Source organism: Pelobates fuscus, chromosome 1 (genome assembly GCF_036172605.1).
Source record: "Pelobates fuscus isolate aPelFus1 chromosome 1, aPelFus1.pri, whole genome shotgun sequence".
NCBI lineage: Eukaryota > Metazoa > Chordata > Amphibia > Anura > Pelobatidae > Pelobates > Pelobates fuscus.
Window position 1 is genome coordinate 316,681,439 of NC_086317.1, and position 17,109 is coordinate 316,698,547.

The following is a 17,109-nucleotide window of genomic DNA, read 5'->3' on the forward strand; positions in this document are numbered from 1 at the left end:
AGATAACACTCTCCTTCATAAAGTGCTCAAATGTATATATTGGGACACTCAAACTTCCCTTTAGCAATGGAGTCACCCGAAGATCTTGTCAAATCTTCAATCAAATACAAGTGCAACATAGTGCAAAACTGTATAATAAAGTGATGGTGTATATTAAGTGCCAATTGGTCACTCATACTTTGGAGCCAAATAAAGAGCCTTCAGAAAATAGTTGGTGTCATTTTTCTCAATTCTTGAACTTTAGTGATGTCAGTCGCATTCATATAAAAAAAAAGATAAAGTGCAACCAGATAAAGTAACCATAAGGATTAAGTACACAATGCAGACTGATGTACTTACACAGAAGTAAACAGTAGGAGGTGAAATTGGTAACCACAGGTTTACAGGATAAGTCCTACTACGCGTTTCATCCCGGTAAGGGACTTCCTCAGGGACAGTTTCTCAATTTTGAAACAAATACAAAGTGCATAACCCCCCTTTCTCTCAATTTTCCTTATATATACCCTTCAATAAGTACAACAGTCTTCCTATTGGATGTTTTGTGCACCTCTGGCTGATCTTGATCCTTTCTTTGATTACTTCCTGGTTGATGTCAGGAAGAACAAAATGAGACCAACAATTTTCTAACGGCTCTTTATTTGGCTCCAGAGTTTGAATGAACAATTGGCACTCTAGTCAGGAAGAGGTGTATTTGAACAAAGCAAACATTAAAGGACCACCATAGTGCCAGGAAAACATACTCGTTTTCCTGGCTCTATAGGGTCTCTTGGTTGTCCCCCCCTCAGGGCCCCCCTCCCGCTGGGCTCTAGGGGTGGAAGGGGTTAAATTTACCTCTTTTTCCAGTGCCGGGCAGGGGACTCTCCTCCTCCTCTCCACCTCCATATCGCCGTCATCGGCTGAATGCGCATGCGCGGCAGTAGACGCGCGCGCATTCAGCCAGTCCATAGGAAAGCATTCTCAATGCTTTCCTATGGACGCTGGCGTCTTCTGACAGTGAAAATCACAGTGTGAAGCGCGGAAGTGCCTCTAGCGGCTGTCAATGAGACAGCCACTAGAGGCTGGATTAACCCTATTATAAACATAGCAGTTTCTCTGAAACTGCTATGTTTATAGAAGAAAGGGTTAATCCTAGCTGGACCTGGCACCCAGACCACTTCATTAAGCTGAATTGGTCTGGGTGCCTATAGTGGTCCTTTAACCCCTTAACCCCTTAAGGACACATGACATGTGTGACATGTCATGATTCCCTTTTATTCCAGACGTTTGGTCCTTAAGGGGTTAAGGACCAAACTTCTGGAATAAAAGGGAATCATGACATGTCACACATGTCATGTGTCCTTAAGGGGTTAAGACAAACCATACTCATGGAACAATTGTAACTCAGGCAATGCACTAATAAGAGACATTAACATCCAGCTGTGTATTTAAAATAACCCACAAAGAGGCAATCTTTTTTTTCAAAATCCATAATCCATAATATATTTATGGCAATTAAAATATTTAAGTTCCAGCTGCTGTGCTAGTCTAAATGGGGAATATTTATCAAGGCAACACAGATGCTATTGTGTGGGGGCAAAGTACTAAATGTTGAGAGATGTTCTATTTCTTTCCACGGTGACTGAACTTTATTTACCACTTTGCCTCAGAATAGCACCTGATTTTGCCTTGATAAATCCCCCTATAAGAAGTTGAGTACAGCTGTTTTGGTCTTGCAGACATGTGTAATTAACAAATGTATAGACAGATTGTTGTAGTGGCCTCCCAAACTCCAAATGTGCACTTGGGAAGGAATCCCTGGAGCACGTTGGAAGAACGTTTTCCTTTTCATGGTTTAGGTCAATTACATTTTCAGTTTATAGCCTTAGTAGTCATCTTAAATGACTAATGCCCAGTGTGGACTGTAAGTTTCAAGAACTCTACTCAGTAGATAGTAAAAGGAGAACGCTAAATCAATTTCTTTTGAGAAAGAATGGTGTAACTATTACAATGGTCCAATCGCTCCACTCTCTGACACAGCACAGAAAATTCAAATAGGAAAAATGACCTTTCTAACTAGTATTGATAATCCATGTGCCATTTCCCCGTGGAACCACATCACCCTCTACTGGTTTATTTCCATATTACATTTTTTTTCAATTTTTTCAATGTAACATTTAAAATATACAAAATGCTGACAAAAAAAGATTGCTTTTTGTCAAAAAATCTAAAGTATATTTAATATAATTGTTACTGTCAGATGGATATTTTCTAGACTTTAATATGTCTGGAGGAGAACCTTTGATTGCATTCTTTAATGTTAATATGAAATGCAAATACATCTCCCTAAGGAACACATCTAAAGACTACAATGATTACATTTCAGCAGAATTATAGGGGGAAATGCATTAAGCCATCTTGTCTATGCACTAATCAGAATAATAATCACAATCTGCCATGCACAGGCTTATTTCCTTAAAATATCTGCACACAAAGCATGTAGTATGCACACAGACACAGCACCTGATTGATTCATTTAGTCAATTAGAGAGGGCAGCTGTCATTCCTGCAATACATCTTGTGTCTACTAACAAGTGTTACAATTCTTCCAATGAGATTGCCAAATCATCCTTTTGATAACTGTACGCTGGCATCATTCTGCAAAGCACGGATGTATTGTTCCACAAGCCAAGAACAAACATATAAATCTATGACTTGATTTAAAAGAATGCAGTAGAAACTATCCTTGAACTAAAGCATTTTGCCTTTGCTCGCCCAGATAATAGCCATAATAACACAGGCACATTAAATGTGAGTGAAATAAATGATGCGGAATGCAACAATTATCTAGCATAATTAATGATATGACCACAACCCCCATGCTCCCACCTCCTCCCCTTTCTTATTATGTGAACATCATGGGTCTCAGTCACAATATTGCTAAACTAGTCTCATCAATGACAGGTGTAAATGGGAGCATGACTAGGGAACTGGCTTGGAATGGAGATACCGGGTTAGGCTCATTGCCCCTGGTGGAATGCTGAGGAGATGTTGCAGATCCTGGAATGTTGGTTGGAATGTGGCGACCAGTTTGTCCCAGACGCTTAATTCGGTCAACTTGTAGCTATCTCAGGAGACCTCATTATGAAGCAGGGTAAGGGGGTGGACACCCTGTGATCAAAGCACTCTATAGAAAAGCAAAGCACTTACAGTGTGGCTGGTGCCAGCGGCAATAGACAGAACAAGAACGACAAAGGAGTGATAGGAAAATAATAGATCATTGCGAGAAACACTTGTTCATTGAAAAAGGACTGGGAAACTGTACATCCCGAAGGGAGGAGCTGAGCTCTATCAGGACTGTAGGGGCCACCAGCAGCCAGCATCCCTCGCACCGTGAGCTTCTCTACACTTCTGCGGAAAGACTCAAGCTGAGGGTCCAGAAGACCCCCGGGCAGAGCTTGAGTCCAAAGACCTCCAGGACTGGACATGAGGAACTTCTAGCTGTGTCTTTACCCCCAGGATAACCTCACAGAAAGCCAATTCGGTAAGCAAGAACTGCTCTGTCTTTGCGTTTCTCTTCACTGAACAACTGTAGCATTGCTCTGCCTGTGTGTATGCAAAAAAAAAAAAAAAATCTTTAGTGTGGCAAGGAAGTGTGTATATTGCCACGTCTGCAATAGGCACCTGCTGAGGGAGAAGTGTAGGATGATGAAATAGAAGGCAGGAGGCAGGGGACATCTGCACCCTTTGTCCTTAAATATTACTGTGCCTCAGCAAAACTTCACACAAAAAATAAATGTAAAAATAATAATGATAAAAATAAATAATAACACTAATATTTGTAGTTTTGTCTCTTATTAAGAGGTGAATTTGAACCAAAGCTGGGCATCCTGCGATGTGCTGTAAGTGCCTTCATAGGTCTCAGTGGAGATGTGCCGCATGTAAATTGAAAGGGGTGATAAAAAAAAAGCGATATTTGTTGTACACAGTGTAGGTTGCAGATTATATGTGGGAATTAATGCACAGATCTTGACAGAAATGACTGCAGCTGACCTTTCATAATAGAAGCTGCAACCTGGCTCACAGCGAGGAGGGAGCTTGGCTGATAAGGGCTTTTATGAGGAAATGCTCTTATGGCAATAGCTTGCATCGTGCCCAATGCTGCATGTCACCAGACTGGCATCGGGAGTCTGGTCCCCACGGCAGTCAGTCATTTAGACTCAGGAGTACCCTACAAACTGAAATTGTAATTACGTCAAAATGGTGAATGTATAGTGAGAGATCAGCACTATCCCAGAGGACAGCTCCAATCACTGGTACAAGATGCAGACTGATTGCTGAGAGAGATGCAGTCAGGTATGTCATACACTTCTGGAGCTGCTGGTCTATACACAGATTTTTTTTTTAATTATTATTATTATGATGAAAAAGTATTACTGTCAGTGTTTTTGATGTTCATTTGGTGACTTTGGCTAACTGAATGCAAAAATGCCTTAAGAATGAATCATTAATGTGTACCAGTACTGACAATTCTATCAGTTTGATAATCACAAACCACACATGAAAGGTCAGTGAACATTCATTAAATTATGTATAAAGATGTACAAAATAAAAACAATTTGGTTTAATGTCTGTATACCCATTTCAGTATGTAAATCCAAAAATATTGGGCAGAGCTGCCCATCTAGTCAAAAAGTTAAAGAGGTTTTTTTTTTTTCAAATTCTGCATTGTGCTCCATAAAAACAAGCCAAGGTGATATACATGCTTTAATAAAGGAGTGTACTTAGTAAGTAGCAGTTATTATACTTGTGACTTGTTTATTTTCAGGGCAAAAGGTTTTTATCCTTCCCTATTCTCCACGTCACCTGAAATTGCATCTTAAACAATAGGAAATGGACTGTGAAGTTTGGTTTGGAATTTCACTGATAAAAAACATACTTTTGTCCTGCTTCATTATGTGTTTGGGCTTTCATTTGAGGTAAGTTATGTTTTTTTGTTGTGACTAGGCAATTTCTTTTTCCACATTTGAACCATTCAGCAGCAATAAAGTTATTTTGCTCTTTTAACCCCTTAAGGACCAAACTTCTGGAATAAAAGGGAATCATGACATGTCACACATGTCATGTGTCCTTAAGGGGTTAAACAATCCATCATTTGATTCTGCATTGGGAAATGTGTTGGCTACATTGTTAAAATGACACCATATACAAAGCCTGTGACAAGTGACTCATAACTAAAGTATGCATTTCTACCTACCAGATATTAAATTCCTCACCCAAAAGGTGTTAGGTGAGGTTTAGTATATCATAAAGGCAGCCTGTCACTATACAACCCTAACACTGACCATTTATGGTGTTTTTCAATAAATGTGTGTACATTTTTTAACTAACAAAACATCCTTAAAGCATTCACACGAAAGACTCCTGGATACCCACTGTCGTCTTCATTTTCAATACTATAATCTGCTTGAGAAGATATGTTAGACTCAGCACTATTCTAACTGCAACACACAAAACACAAGTCACAATTACGTAACACATTTTGCCATTGTAGTAATTATAAAATTAAATTTTGATCTAATAAATTATTCCTAAACTCAATACTAAGTACATATATATATGGAAATATTACACTGGAATCTCAATTCCTTGGTCACTATATTGCCATGATATTTTATTAGCAATAAAATATTTGACCAGCCCAAAAAAAAAAAAAAAAAAAATACTTTCAAGTAAATATTCAGTACACAAAAATACTATATTCTGCTCAATAAGTTATTAATCACATTGCTGACAGGTTTATTTGTTGACAGCGTAATAGTTAATTATATAATGGTACTATTCCAACATATTGCAGTGTTTTTATTAGAAGGGAAGCAGAGGGTATTGACAGCTAATTTAGTCAATTCACTTACAGCATATGGGAACACTATGCTAATATTGTCTGTCTATTCCATCCCAAGACCGATGCAGTAAGCTTTAGTTACTAATATACATCAACAAAGGCAATCACAGAGTTTCAGTTTTATTGGAATGAATGCATTAGAGAGAATTGACAAGGGAATTGAACAGTTTAGAACAAAGTATCCAATTTAGAATATCTAATTCATCTATTTTCCAATTTGATTATTTGGCCTCTAATTTGAAAGTCCCTTGACATTACTGCTAAACGTACACAAATTCACTAAAGTGAATTGTGGTGAATTGAAAACACAATTGTATTATTCAGACTAAACTATCCAATCTGTGACTATAACGAAGTTGCATAATATTTTTACATAATCTATTTTAGCCTACATTTTGCAATTTTATGTTTAATTAAATCTTTACCTAGTTATAACAATATTTGCCTCCTAATGTATTCTCAAGTCATACTATATATTCAAAGTATAAACATGAGTCACTGAAAAGTGAACAATTAAATGTTTAAAAATTCTACGTAGAGATTTTTTGAGTGGCTGACATTGTGGGCTTTATTTACTAAACAGTGAATGTAAGGCCAAATTGCAAACATTCTATAACTCAGCTACAGTCTAAACTTGGGTTTTTTAATCTAAATTTTGTAGTATGTAATTCTAACTCTCTCTACAATTTGGTGTTAGTGAACGGGCCTAAATGTTCATTGATACTGTAATCATGTACGTCAGGGTTGCTCTAAGTTAGTCATAACTATCTCTACCTGAGGCAGGCTGTGTAAAATATTACATAAATAAATAAAGAAGCAAAGAAGTACTGAAGCAATTTGCAGTCTGTTGTGTCTTAAATTCTAGCAATTAACAAACATATTATTCTGTTAACAGTTCATTGAATCTGAATAATACAATTGACTTCAATAAGGATATAACCAGAAGGTCAGTTAGGGGGAAATTCTTGTCACCCCTTTCAAGATAAGAAATGCTGCACCCAAATTTCCTTTAGTCCAGCTATTTGGGAGAGCTGCAAATATACTTTGCACTGAACTCAACTGGGTCACTACTGCTAGGGTAAAACATTTCGGGTTATTAATCAAATCAGGAATTGAGAAGTATTGACAAGACAATGCACAGTATTTTTTTGTTCAAAATATACAGCTTTTCCTTTTCGGTCTCTTCAATTCATAGTTTAGTAGATTACCCCAGTCTAAGTTACCCTATGTTGTGCTGGGAAATATTATGAGTACTCATACTAATAGTATGTATTCAATAAAATTTAAAATATTTGAAATTTAACCTGGGAAAGTAAATTTGTAGGTCAAACTAGTAGAATCTGAACAGTTTGCATTATTGAGTTATCTAGTCACCTTGATTGTTGTTGTGTCCTAATATTGCATTGGTAATTCCTGACTATCCATATTTTAGACAATAATCTTGTAAACGATTATCCATGGATTCTTCTAGAGCATTCCCATAACTTGGCATCACTCAGTTCAAATCATTATTTAGGATATAAAGCATCAGATACCTATCTTTACAAGCTTGTGTTTCATAAGAAACATAATTTTCTGATCATCCACACCATGACATATTATCAATACCTCTGCTAATCTGCTATTTTATAGCTGACATGTTCTTAAAGTTGCACGAGTCAGAGGTTTTCATTGTTGCTGGTTTTGATACACCAGATCATTACCTTACTTGGTTGATAGCTTTTCCTATCAACTGGCATAAGCAGGTTATTAGATTAAAACATAAAAAAAGGTTGTCGCCACATTTCAATTAAATATTAGTTTCAGAGCAAATAATAAATAAAATAAAAGAACCCAGTAGAAGAGTGCCTGTTAAAGTTTTAGGTCTATAAATATGTGCAGAATTATCTATACACTGATAAGTAATAAGAACATGGGTATTTTGTCATGTAAGGTTAAGCATTTTATTTATGTCATCAGTTGCAACTGTTTGCAATGTCTTACTGTATTTTAACACATATCTATGTATATGTTTCCAGAATCCCAAGGCACACATTTACTATACTTCATTAATTCCTATTTCGGATATATTTGATATTATTTTATTTATACACATACACCTAGTGACCAACCTAGGGATCAAATTAATAGTGTGACTGATTTCAAGCCACAATTATTTTCTCCTGACGTGCCACCTTCTTATGTAAACATATTATACACTAACTTTATACATACCATCTACCTTAAAAAAGCATATAGATTGTCAGCAGTTATGCTCTTTTTCTTTTTAATATCAAGTGTCACAATTTTAAGACTGAAAAATTAGATCAGAAAAAGGACACAAAAAAGTAGTGCAAAGTGGACAATACGGGTCCACCACTTTTTATACATCGCCAGCATTTTGAATGGAAAAGAGGCCTGGTAGCCATGCCAAATACTCTTTTTTTTTCAGTTAAATCGCAGTGCCCTTTATTACCTAGCTAAGGCACACATTCATTAGTACACATGCTATATGCTGGCCAAGTGCCAATATTAATAGTATAAATATCCCCTCTTCCTCCACATTAGTGATCTTTAAACGCTAGCATCATGCCTTTGGGAAACTTGGTCTCCTGTATACTATTGGGGTCTAGTAAATCAAGAAAAGTTTTTAATAAGAATACTTAGTATTGTATAACTGTTTTGAAAATTGATGTATTGAATAGTGTACTACATATATTAACGCTATATAATATATTCTGAAATAAATTAATACATTAGGCATATCTATATTTTACTATAGAATTTATTGTCCTGCTGTTATTCATCCTGAATAATTGTAGCATGCAGCCAACGTGACTAAGATCAGTTATTACAAGTACTGATTTTTTTTTCCTCTGGCTTTCAGGCTTTAAGCAAATCAATCCTGAGCTCTGATAATCTGTTAAAATACACCATTAAAGGAAAATAGTGTATTACATCGGTTTGAACAAAGACACTCTTGAAGAAAACATTATTCTGAGGCTTTAAATGGCAACTGGCTGAAATCTTATATACAAATTTACCACAATGTTATTTTAATACCACTGAAAGATCACACAATGCGGAGTAGAGTATTGTCAAACAGGTCGAATTAGTTCCTCATATGGCTTATGGAATACATTTTGTTGATTTAAGTGAAAGTATGATGGAAAGACTTATTCAAGGTCATATAGAATTGGAAGCAGAACTTTTTAGCTGTTTTAATCTAGTTCTATTTACAATTTCTTTCTATGCTGGTGTTTGTTTCCAACCAAAGACATTACTAACATTGCACATGTTTTTTAATTATTAATGTAAATTACAAATTTACTGTTTTAAATGATTTATACAATGGTAAACAAATATAAATGCTTTTACCTAAATTGCTCAAGTAATGACATGGAAGGAAAAGATGAAAAAAAAAAAAGTTGTGTAGGACACCCACATTCAAAAATGATAAACATAGTAACTCCACCTACAACAGAGGCAAACAGTTGATTCTCCCTTACTTGTTATTCTCCCTTACTTGTTATTTTACACATAATTTGTAAATATATAGTCAACATTATTTCAATAATTTATTTATATTATATAAAAAACAATTATTAGTATTAATGTAAGGTGAACATAATACAAAACTAGTACAAAATAGATACACTGATTAGTCAGAATATTAAACCCACTTGCCAAATATTGTGTAGGCCCCCCACCCCCCTGTGCTGCCAAAAAATCTCAGATGCATTGAGGCATGGACTCCACAAGACCTGTGAATGTGTCCTGTGGTATCTTTCACCAAGAAATTAGCTGCTGTGCGTCTGGAGCTTGGTGTCTCTCGCGATATGGAAAGACAAAGTGCAATCCAATGAAATATCAACCAATTAAAGTGTGCAATGCAGATTTATTGATTTACATCAAGGTCTATATTAGCAGATGTAGTATGTCACCATAAGATCCTAACCGTTCTGTCCCACCAAGGGACTTCCTCTGGGACAATTCAGTGTTGTTCATACAAAGTACAAAGTGCATATGACCCCTTTCTCCCTTCCCCAGTCTTTATATACCATTTTCCCAGCTTCTGACATACTACATTTGCTCATATAGACCTTGATGTTAGTCAATCTGATTTGTAAACTTTAATTGGTTGGTAAATTGGATTGCACTTTGTCTTTCCTTATATCGAGATACACCAAGCTCCAGATGGACAACCCCTATTTTTATACTTTGATATCTATTGAAAATTTTGTTGACGAAATCTTCAGGGTTTTCTACACTTGAAGGGAAGTCCATACATATTTTTATTATTATATTTTTAGAACTTGAATCACTAAAGCACAATATATAAGTGTGAAAGTCACTTTTTGTAGTATTTCTAACCAATAAATTAGCAGCAGATTATTCACTTCCTGCAATTTGTGAGATGGGGCCTCCATGGATCAGATATGTTGTTCCAGCACAGATGCTTAATCATACTGAGATATGGGGAATTTGGAGGCCAAGGCAAAACTTTTAAATATGTGTCATGTTCCTCAAATTTGTTTTGCATTGTGGCAGAATGCATTATCCTGATTAAAGAGGTCACTGCTATCAGGGAACACCATTGTCATGAAGGGGTGTATGTGGTCTACAACAATCTCTAGATATATGGTATTTGTCAAAGTAACATCTATGAATGACAGGATCCAATGATTCCCTGTACAACATTGCCTAGAGCATTACTTTGTCTCCGCAGGCCCGCCTTCTTCCCATAGTGCACCCTTTGCCATGTCTTTCAAAGATAAACAATGCACATGCACCCACCATCCAAAAACCTGATTCATCAGACAAGGCCACCTTTTTCCATTGCTCCATGATCCAGTTCTGATGTTCACATCCTCATTGAAGGTTCTTTCGGCAGTGGGCAGGGGTCATCATAGGACCGGTCTGCTATTATGCTGTCCCATATGCAGTAAACTGCAATGCACTGTGTGTTCTAACACTTTTCTATTATGGCCAGTATTACCTTTTTCAACAACTTGAGCTACAGTAGTTCTGTGTGATCGGTCCAGATGGGCTAGCCTTCACTACCCATGTGCATCAATGAGCCTCTGGCGCACAGGACCCTGATGGCAGTTCACTGGTTGTCCTTCCTTGCACCAATTTTTGTAGGTTTTAACCACTGCATACCAGCAACACCCCACAAGACTGTGCGTTTTGGAGATGCTCTGACCTAGTTTTCTAGCATCATTATTTGGCCCTTGTCAAAATCACTCAGATCTTTTCACTTGTCCACCTTTCCTTCTTACTGACCTCTTTCCATGGCGGCCACAGTGACGTCAGACGTTGTGTCGATGTCAAGAGTGACATGGAATGCTTTGCCCTGGTTCCCCCTTATGATACTCGCAGGTCTCTCGCAGGTCATTCAGAGGCCAAAGGGCCCCATTTAAAGCCCTTGTGGCCTCTCTTCATTGCCCCATCATGGTTGTTTGCAGCCCAAGAGTGCATTTATTATTTCCTTGTATTTCTGGATTATTAGTGTTGGCTTGTATACATTTATTCTGGCATCCTTGGTCTTTGGCTCTGCTTTTTTCGATTATCTACTTTTCTCAAATCCTGATTCCAGCCTGTATTTGACTACTCTATATCCTAAACTTCCTCTTCTTAAACTTTCCCTTCATTTCCATGTTCAGTCTCTCAATATCCTATACCTTCCATACATACTAAGTCTGGTCACCCGAGGTAATATGTCTTTTATTGGTATACGATTCCACTAGCCCCATTGCTTGCGAGTTAGGGTGTTTAATCCTGACACTTCCAACCCATAAAACTGAAGAACTGACTGTTCACGTGCTGCTTAATATATTCCACCCCTTGACAGGTGATATGGTAATGATATAATCAATGATATTTGCTTCAACTGTCAGTGGTTTTAATGTTGTGGCTGATTAGTGTAAGGCATAAGCACATAACATGTATTTACATAATGAGGGGACAAAACACATTCCAAAATAGCGGTTTGGAGTTTAGATGTGAAAAGCATCCAGTATGTGGTATGTCCTGCATGTTCCCTAAATGCATGCTATGTGCTTATCTACCCATAATGTTCAATACGTTTTTACAATTTTTATATTGTGTTCATTTTGCATTAGCGTCAAAGATTCATATTTTTTTTATACTGCTAGATTGTTATACCACAGAATATTAAAGGATTTCATTATTAATGCACATGATAAAAGCTTGCTGATCCAAGAAAGTATATAGTCAAGAAGGTTGTTTTCCATTTTTTAGCCACAATTGGGTAAAAAAAAAACATTTCTTTTTTTGTTTTAACAGATGTGGGAAAGATTGAATTGGAGTACTTGAAATTTTCAAAACCTAGATTATTAGATATATCCATATTTTAAAATGGATCCACCCTGGGTATATATATGGAGGAGAAATACAGAAAATACAATATACCATATGGATATTAATTAACATACCTTTAACTACATAAAGTAATAGTAATCGGAAAATGCATGGTCTCTCACATAAAATCGTGGTAGACAATCTGTGTACTTTCTACTCACATTTTTCTCACAGGCTGGTGGCAGAACTGACATGTTTAAAAGCAAAATAGAATTAACATGCAATCTTGTTAACATCAGTATGATTTGACTAATACAATACAGTGAACCAGACAGAAGTAATGAACCATACTCACAGTAAGATAGTCACAAGGAAACAAATACATTGCTTTTAGGAGCTGCTTTTTATATTGAGGAGAACTGGCCCCTATTTCAAGGCAAATGCTATATCTATACTGAAACAAAACTATTTCAGAATATCTCTTAAAAAGTTAAAAGAAAGTAAATGAATACAGCAGATACAGATAAAGTATGTCATTAATTTAATTTATTGAATACCTTAACAATATTATGCCATGAATTAAACAAAGAAAGCCTTTTTGTCTTATCTAATAATGGCAAAATGTAATAAATCATGTAATGGAAGCTTCCATTACCCTGGAAGAGCCAGACTTCTCCCCACCGACTTTGAGCCTTGGCATATAAAGAGGTTCTGTTTTTGGGGAGGTTCTTATAGCGTAACAGTTTGGACTACTTGTTCCCCCTGGTGTGGGTTTGCCATATTCCCCCAATTACTAGTGTAGCAGGTGATTCCCCAACTTTCAACTACTTGTCATCTGGTTTAAAATGGTGGAGATATTTTACGGTATGTAGCTGGAGTTGAATTGAATGTACTGATTGTTCAGATTGTATATGCCTTTCCCACTCCCCCTTTACTGTGTTATTGTTTTACCAGCAGGACATTGCCCCATTGTTCCACAGACACATACAGACCAGTTCAAAGTGACTGCCCTGTCACTCTTTTAAATATCCCATGTGGTCATCAGCCCTTGTTATTGTCTCCCCATCCTTCTTTGTAGCCACAGTGCTTTATTGACACTAGTTGTAATTTAATTAAGCTTTCTAGAGTCAGGTCTGCTTACCTGTCAGATCTACTGCCTGCTTACCTCCTTCCTCTGGTGTTCCGTTCGACACTGCATGCTTGCACACAGCGTGCCTTTATGTGCGACCTTATTTGGAATTCGCCAAACTGAATTCTGATTTTACAGAACTTAATTCAGCACACAAATATGACGTCAGAGGTCAAACTGGAAAGGTCAATTGCTGCCCACAAATTATACACAATTCCAAGCTGACCTGGACCAATGGAAGTTAAGACCTGCCTATAATATGTTGCCCTGTTGTGGTTCTTGTTAGCCCAATAGCGTGTTACTGCAATACTCTTCTTTGGTAATTATTCTAGTTCTGGTTTATCGTTATTGCTGTATTCTGGATCCCTATGACCTTGGCTTTCCTTATTGACACTATTTGTCCATTAGCTCTGCCATTCTAAAGAACGGTCCATGGAAAATCTATTTGTTGTGACTTGGTCTGTGTGTTTTGGTTCCACCTGATCCTGACATGTAGTTTCATTGGTTGTAATCCCAAGTCCATACTACTGTGGGTTGACTTGGGCTCACTGTACTGTTTGAAAGTGGGTTACGGTGGAGAACATGACGGGGAACTTTGTGTACCATTGTAACTCTAATGTATGAGGCTGTTGGGAGCATAAATAGATGTGCTGTTTTCAATAAAGCTCAGTTGTGTTTCATCCTATGCTATGTCTCGACTAGTATTTGGGTGATAAAGGTGATATGGCTTCAAGCTCTGCCTTGCTATAACCACTGCTGGAGATAAGGTCTCTACATCTATAATCACTGCAGCCTTTTCTGGAGCAGAGGTCCTCAGAGACCCCAGTCAAGCATTGGTGACTGAGTCCGAAGTGTTCCAGAGTTCATGGTGGCAGAGAAGAAGCTGATCAGTCGAAGGTATTTAGAGGTAGTGCAGGAGCTCTGTCACAAGCCACTCCCTTGTGTATTACTGGCTATAATGCCATGACAAAGATTACAGATGAAATTAATGACATTTTAAAGTAATTATCTTCTAATTAATGAGGTTGAATTTTCTAATAATTCTCAATTTATGCTAGTTTTTGTTTGTTTTTTTTTAATCCAAGGGACTGGACTTCCTCCATCTGTCTTCTAGGACTGGAACTCTAGTTGCCTTAAGCAACTAGGATAACAAATGAATGACGTTTTATTTTTTTTAATTAATAACAGGTGTATTACTGGTAGTCAAAACCAGCCTCACGGTATTATTCCCTAAAATGTCGTGAAACATGTACACAAGCATTCTGGGATACATACTCAATGCTGAGAATTTTGTATTTGATTGTTAATGAGGTTGATGTCTCCCTTCCTTTTGATTTCAAATTCTATGTACTTCACAGCAGTAGATGCTAAATTAACAGCACAGAAATGATGCTTCAGGGCTCTATCATCTCACACATTTTAATCAAAACACAATTCAGGTTGATTAAAATTATACTTAGTAATGGATATTTAATACATTTGAGAATATATATTTTACAGTTATTTATAAGTATCACATTTCTCGATCAATACATTAAAGTTACATAGAAAACAATACCCAATGTACTAAATGTTGAATGCTTGAAGGCTTAACATAAGTTTCATACACACTGTAAAGTAATTAAATAAGCACTGCTTTATGTAACACTTTAAAAGTCATATAGTTATGTTGCTTTAACATCAGACGAAATATGTAGTGCCAATCACATCTCAGTAAGGCGAGAATCACAGTTTCAATAAGGTGAGAAAAAGGAATAATTCTTGAAATGCTGCAGATTTTTAAAATATAAACCAGATAATTAACTTTAGCCTGCTTAATTTACATTTTTAAATAATAGTTGATAATCTGAAAGTCATTCAAAAAATAACTAGAATTTCACTCTGGCCATCTGATCTTATTTTGATTTTAGATTTTGAAAATATTATAGGAGGTTAAAGTAGTTAAAGGAACCCTGTAGCATTAGGAGTACAAACTAGTTTTACTAATGCTATAGTATAAACTGATTCGTTTTAGCCCCTTACCCCCTGCCCCATTTTCAGTAATAAGCTAAAAAAAAAAAAAGCTCTCCCTATTAGCTGTATTTGGTCACATGACAAATGGCATAGTAAAAGAGGCAGCTCTAGTGGCTGTCAGGAAGACAGCTGCTACCAGTGTGTTTAACCCTGCAATGTAAACAATGCAGCAGAGGCGGCTCTCTAATTAGGTGATTTAGGTGGCCTAAATCACCATAAGGTAGACTGACATGTCGGGTCCTTGGTCCATGAACGGGAAGGGACCCGGCGGCTTGCCCATTATGCCACCGGATGCAAAGCCCCTCCAAGCAGTCTGCCCTGGGAGAAGAGCATCTACAGTCTGCAGTTCCACAGGGTGTGAGCTGCAGACTGTGAAGTGTCTTGCAACCTCCAGCCAATCAGAGCATTGCCGCGGGTTACCATGGCAATGCTCTGACTTCTGGAGATCGCGAGACTCATATCACGTGGTCTGCAGCTCTTCCCCCAACAGAGCTGCAGAACAGATAGGAAGCCCACTGGACCACAAGGGAGCCATGACACTGGACCACCAGGAAAAAAAAAGGTATTTGTACACCGTCCCTCCCACTGCCACCAATCACTCCCTCACTCAGTCCCCTATCACCCCTTACTCATCTCCCTTTCACCCCCTCAGTCAGTCCCCTGTCACCCTTCACTTAGCCCCCTGTCACCCCCTTACTCAGCCTACTGTCACCCCTCACTCAGCCCCCTGACACCGCCTCACTCAGACCCCTGTCACCCCCACACTTAACCCCCTGTCACCCCCTTACTCAGCCCCCTGTCACCCCCTTACTCAGCCCCCTGTCATGCCCTTACTCACTCCCCTGTCACCCCTCACTTAGCCCCCTGTCACCCCCTTACTCAGTCCCCTGTCACCCCCTCACTCAGTCCCCTGTCACCCCCTCACTTAGCCCCCTGTCACCCCTTTACTCTGTCCTCAGTAACCCTCTTACTCAGTCCCCTGTCACCCTCTTACTTAGCCCCTGTCACTCCCCCAGTTAGCCCCATATCACTCGCTTACTCTGCTCCTGATACCCCTCACTCTGCCCGCTGTTACCCCCTCACTTAGCCCCCTGTCACTCCCTCACTATGCCCCTGTCACCCACTCACTCTGCCCCCTGTGACTTAGCTCCCTGTCACCACCTTACTCAGCCCCCTGACACCCTTCCTTCCCTCACTGTACCCCCTGTCCCCCATCACTCAGCCCCCTCTCACCCACGTATTCAGCCCCCTTTTACCCCCTTACTCAGCCATCTTTCACCCCCTCCTTCCCTCACTCTGCCCCCTGTCACCCCCTCACTTAGCTCCCTGTCACACCCTCACTTTGCCACCCTGTCACCCCTCACTCTGTTCACTGTCACCTCCTTGCTCTGTCCCCTGTCACACCCTCACTTAGCTCCCTGTCACCCCCTTACTCACCCCCTCGCACCCCCTTACTCACCCCCTGTCAGCCCCTCCTTCCCTCACTGTGCCCCTGTCACCCCCTCACTCAGCCCCCTGCCACCCCCTCACTCAGTCCCTTGTCACCACCTCACTCAGCCCCTTGTCACCCCCTCACTCTGCCCATTGTCAACTGATTACTCAGCCACCTGTAACCCCCTCCTTCCCTAATGCTGCCCACTGTCACCCCTCCCTCACTCTGCCACCTGTCACCCCCTCTTTTCCTCACTCTGTCACCTGTCACCCCTGCTTCCCTCACTCTGCCACCTGTCATTCCCTAACTCTGCCACCTGTCACCCCATCCCTTCCTCACTCTGCCACCCCC

The 17,109-nt window shown here is 38.8% G+C and overlaps 2 protein-coding genes across 2 annotated transcripts in view; one reads left to right on the forward strand and one right to left on the reverse strand.

Moving 5' to 3' along the window:
* Positions 1-17,109, reverse strand: part of GABRB3 (gamma-aminobutyric acid type A receptor subunit beta3) — a 492,675-nt gene that overhangs the window by 334,810 nt on the left and 140,756 nt on the right. The window lies entirely within an intron of this gene.
* GABRA5 (gamma-aminobutyric acid type A receptor subunit alpha5) overlaps positions 3,351-17,109 on the forward strand; it is a 190,749-nt gene continuing 176,990 nt past the window's right edge. Inside the window, exons 1-2 of the mRNA XM_063459194.1 lie at positions 3,351-3,520; positions 4,805-4,955. Of these exons, the coding sequence (XP_063315264.1) occupies positions 4,870-4,955 (86 nt within the window). The 5' untranslated portion in view covers positions 3,351-3,520; positions 4,805-4,869. The remainder of the gene's footprint in view (positions 3,521-4,804; positions 4,956-17,109) is intronic.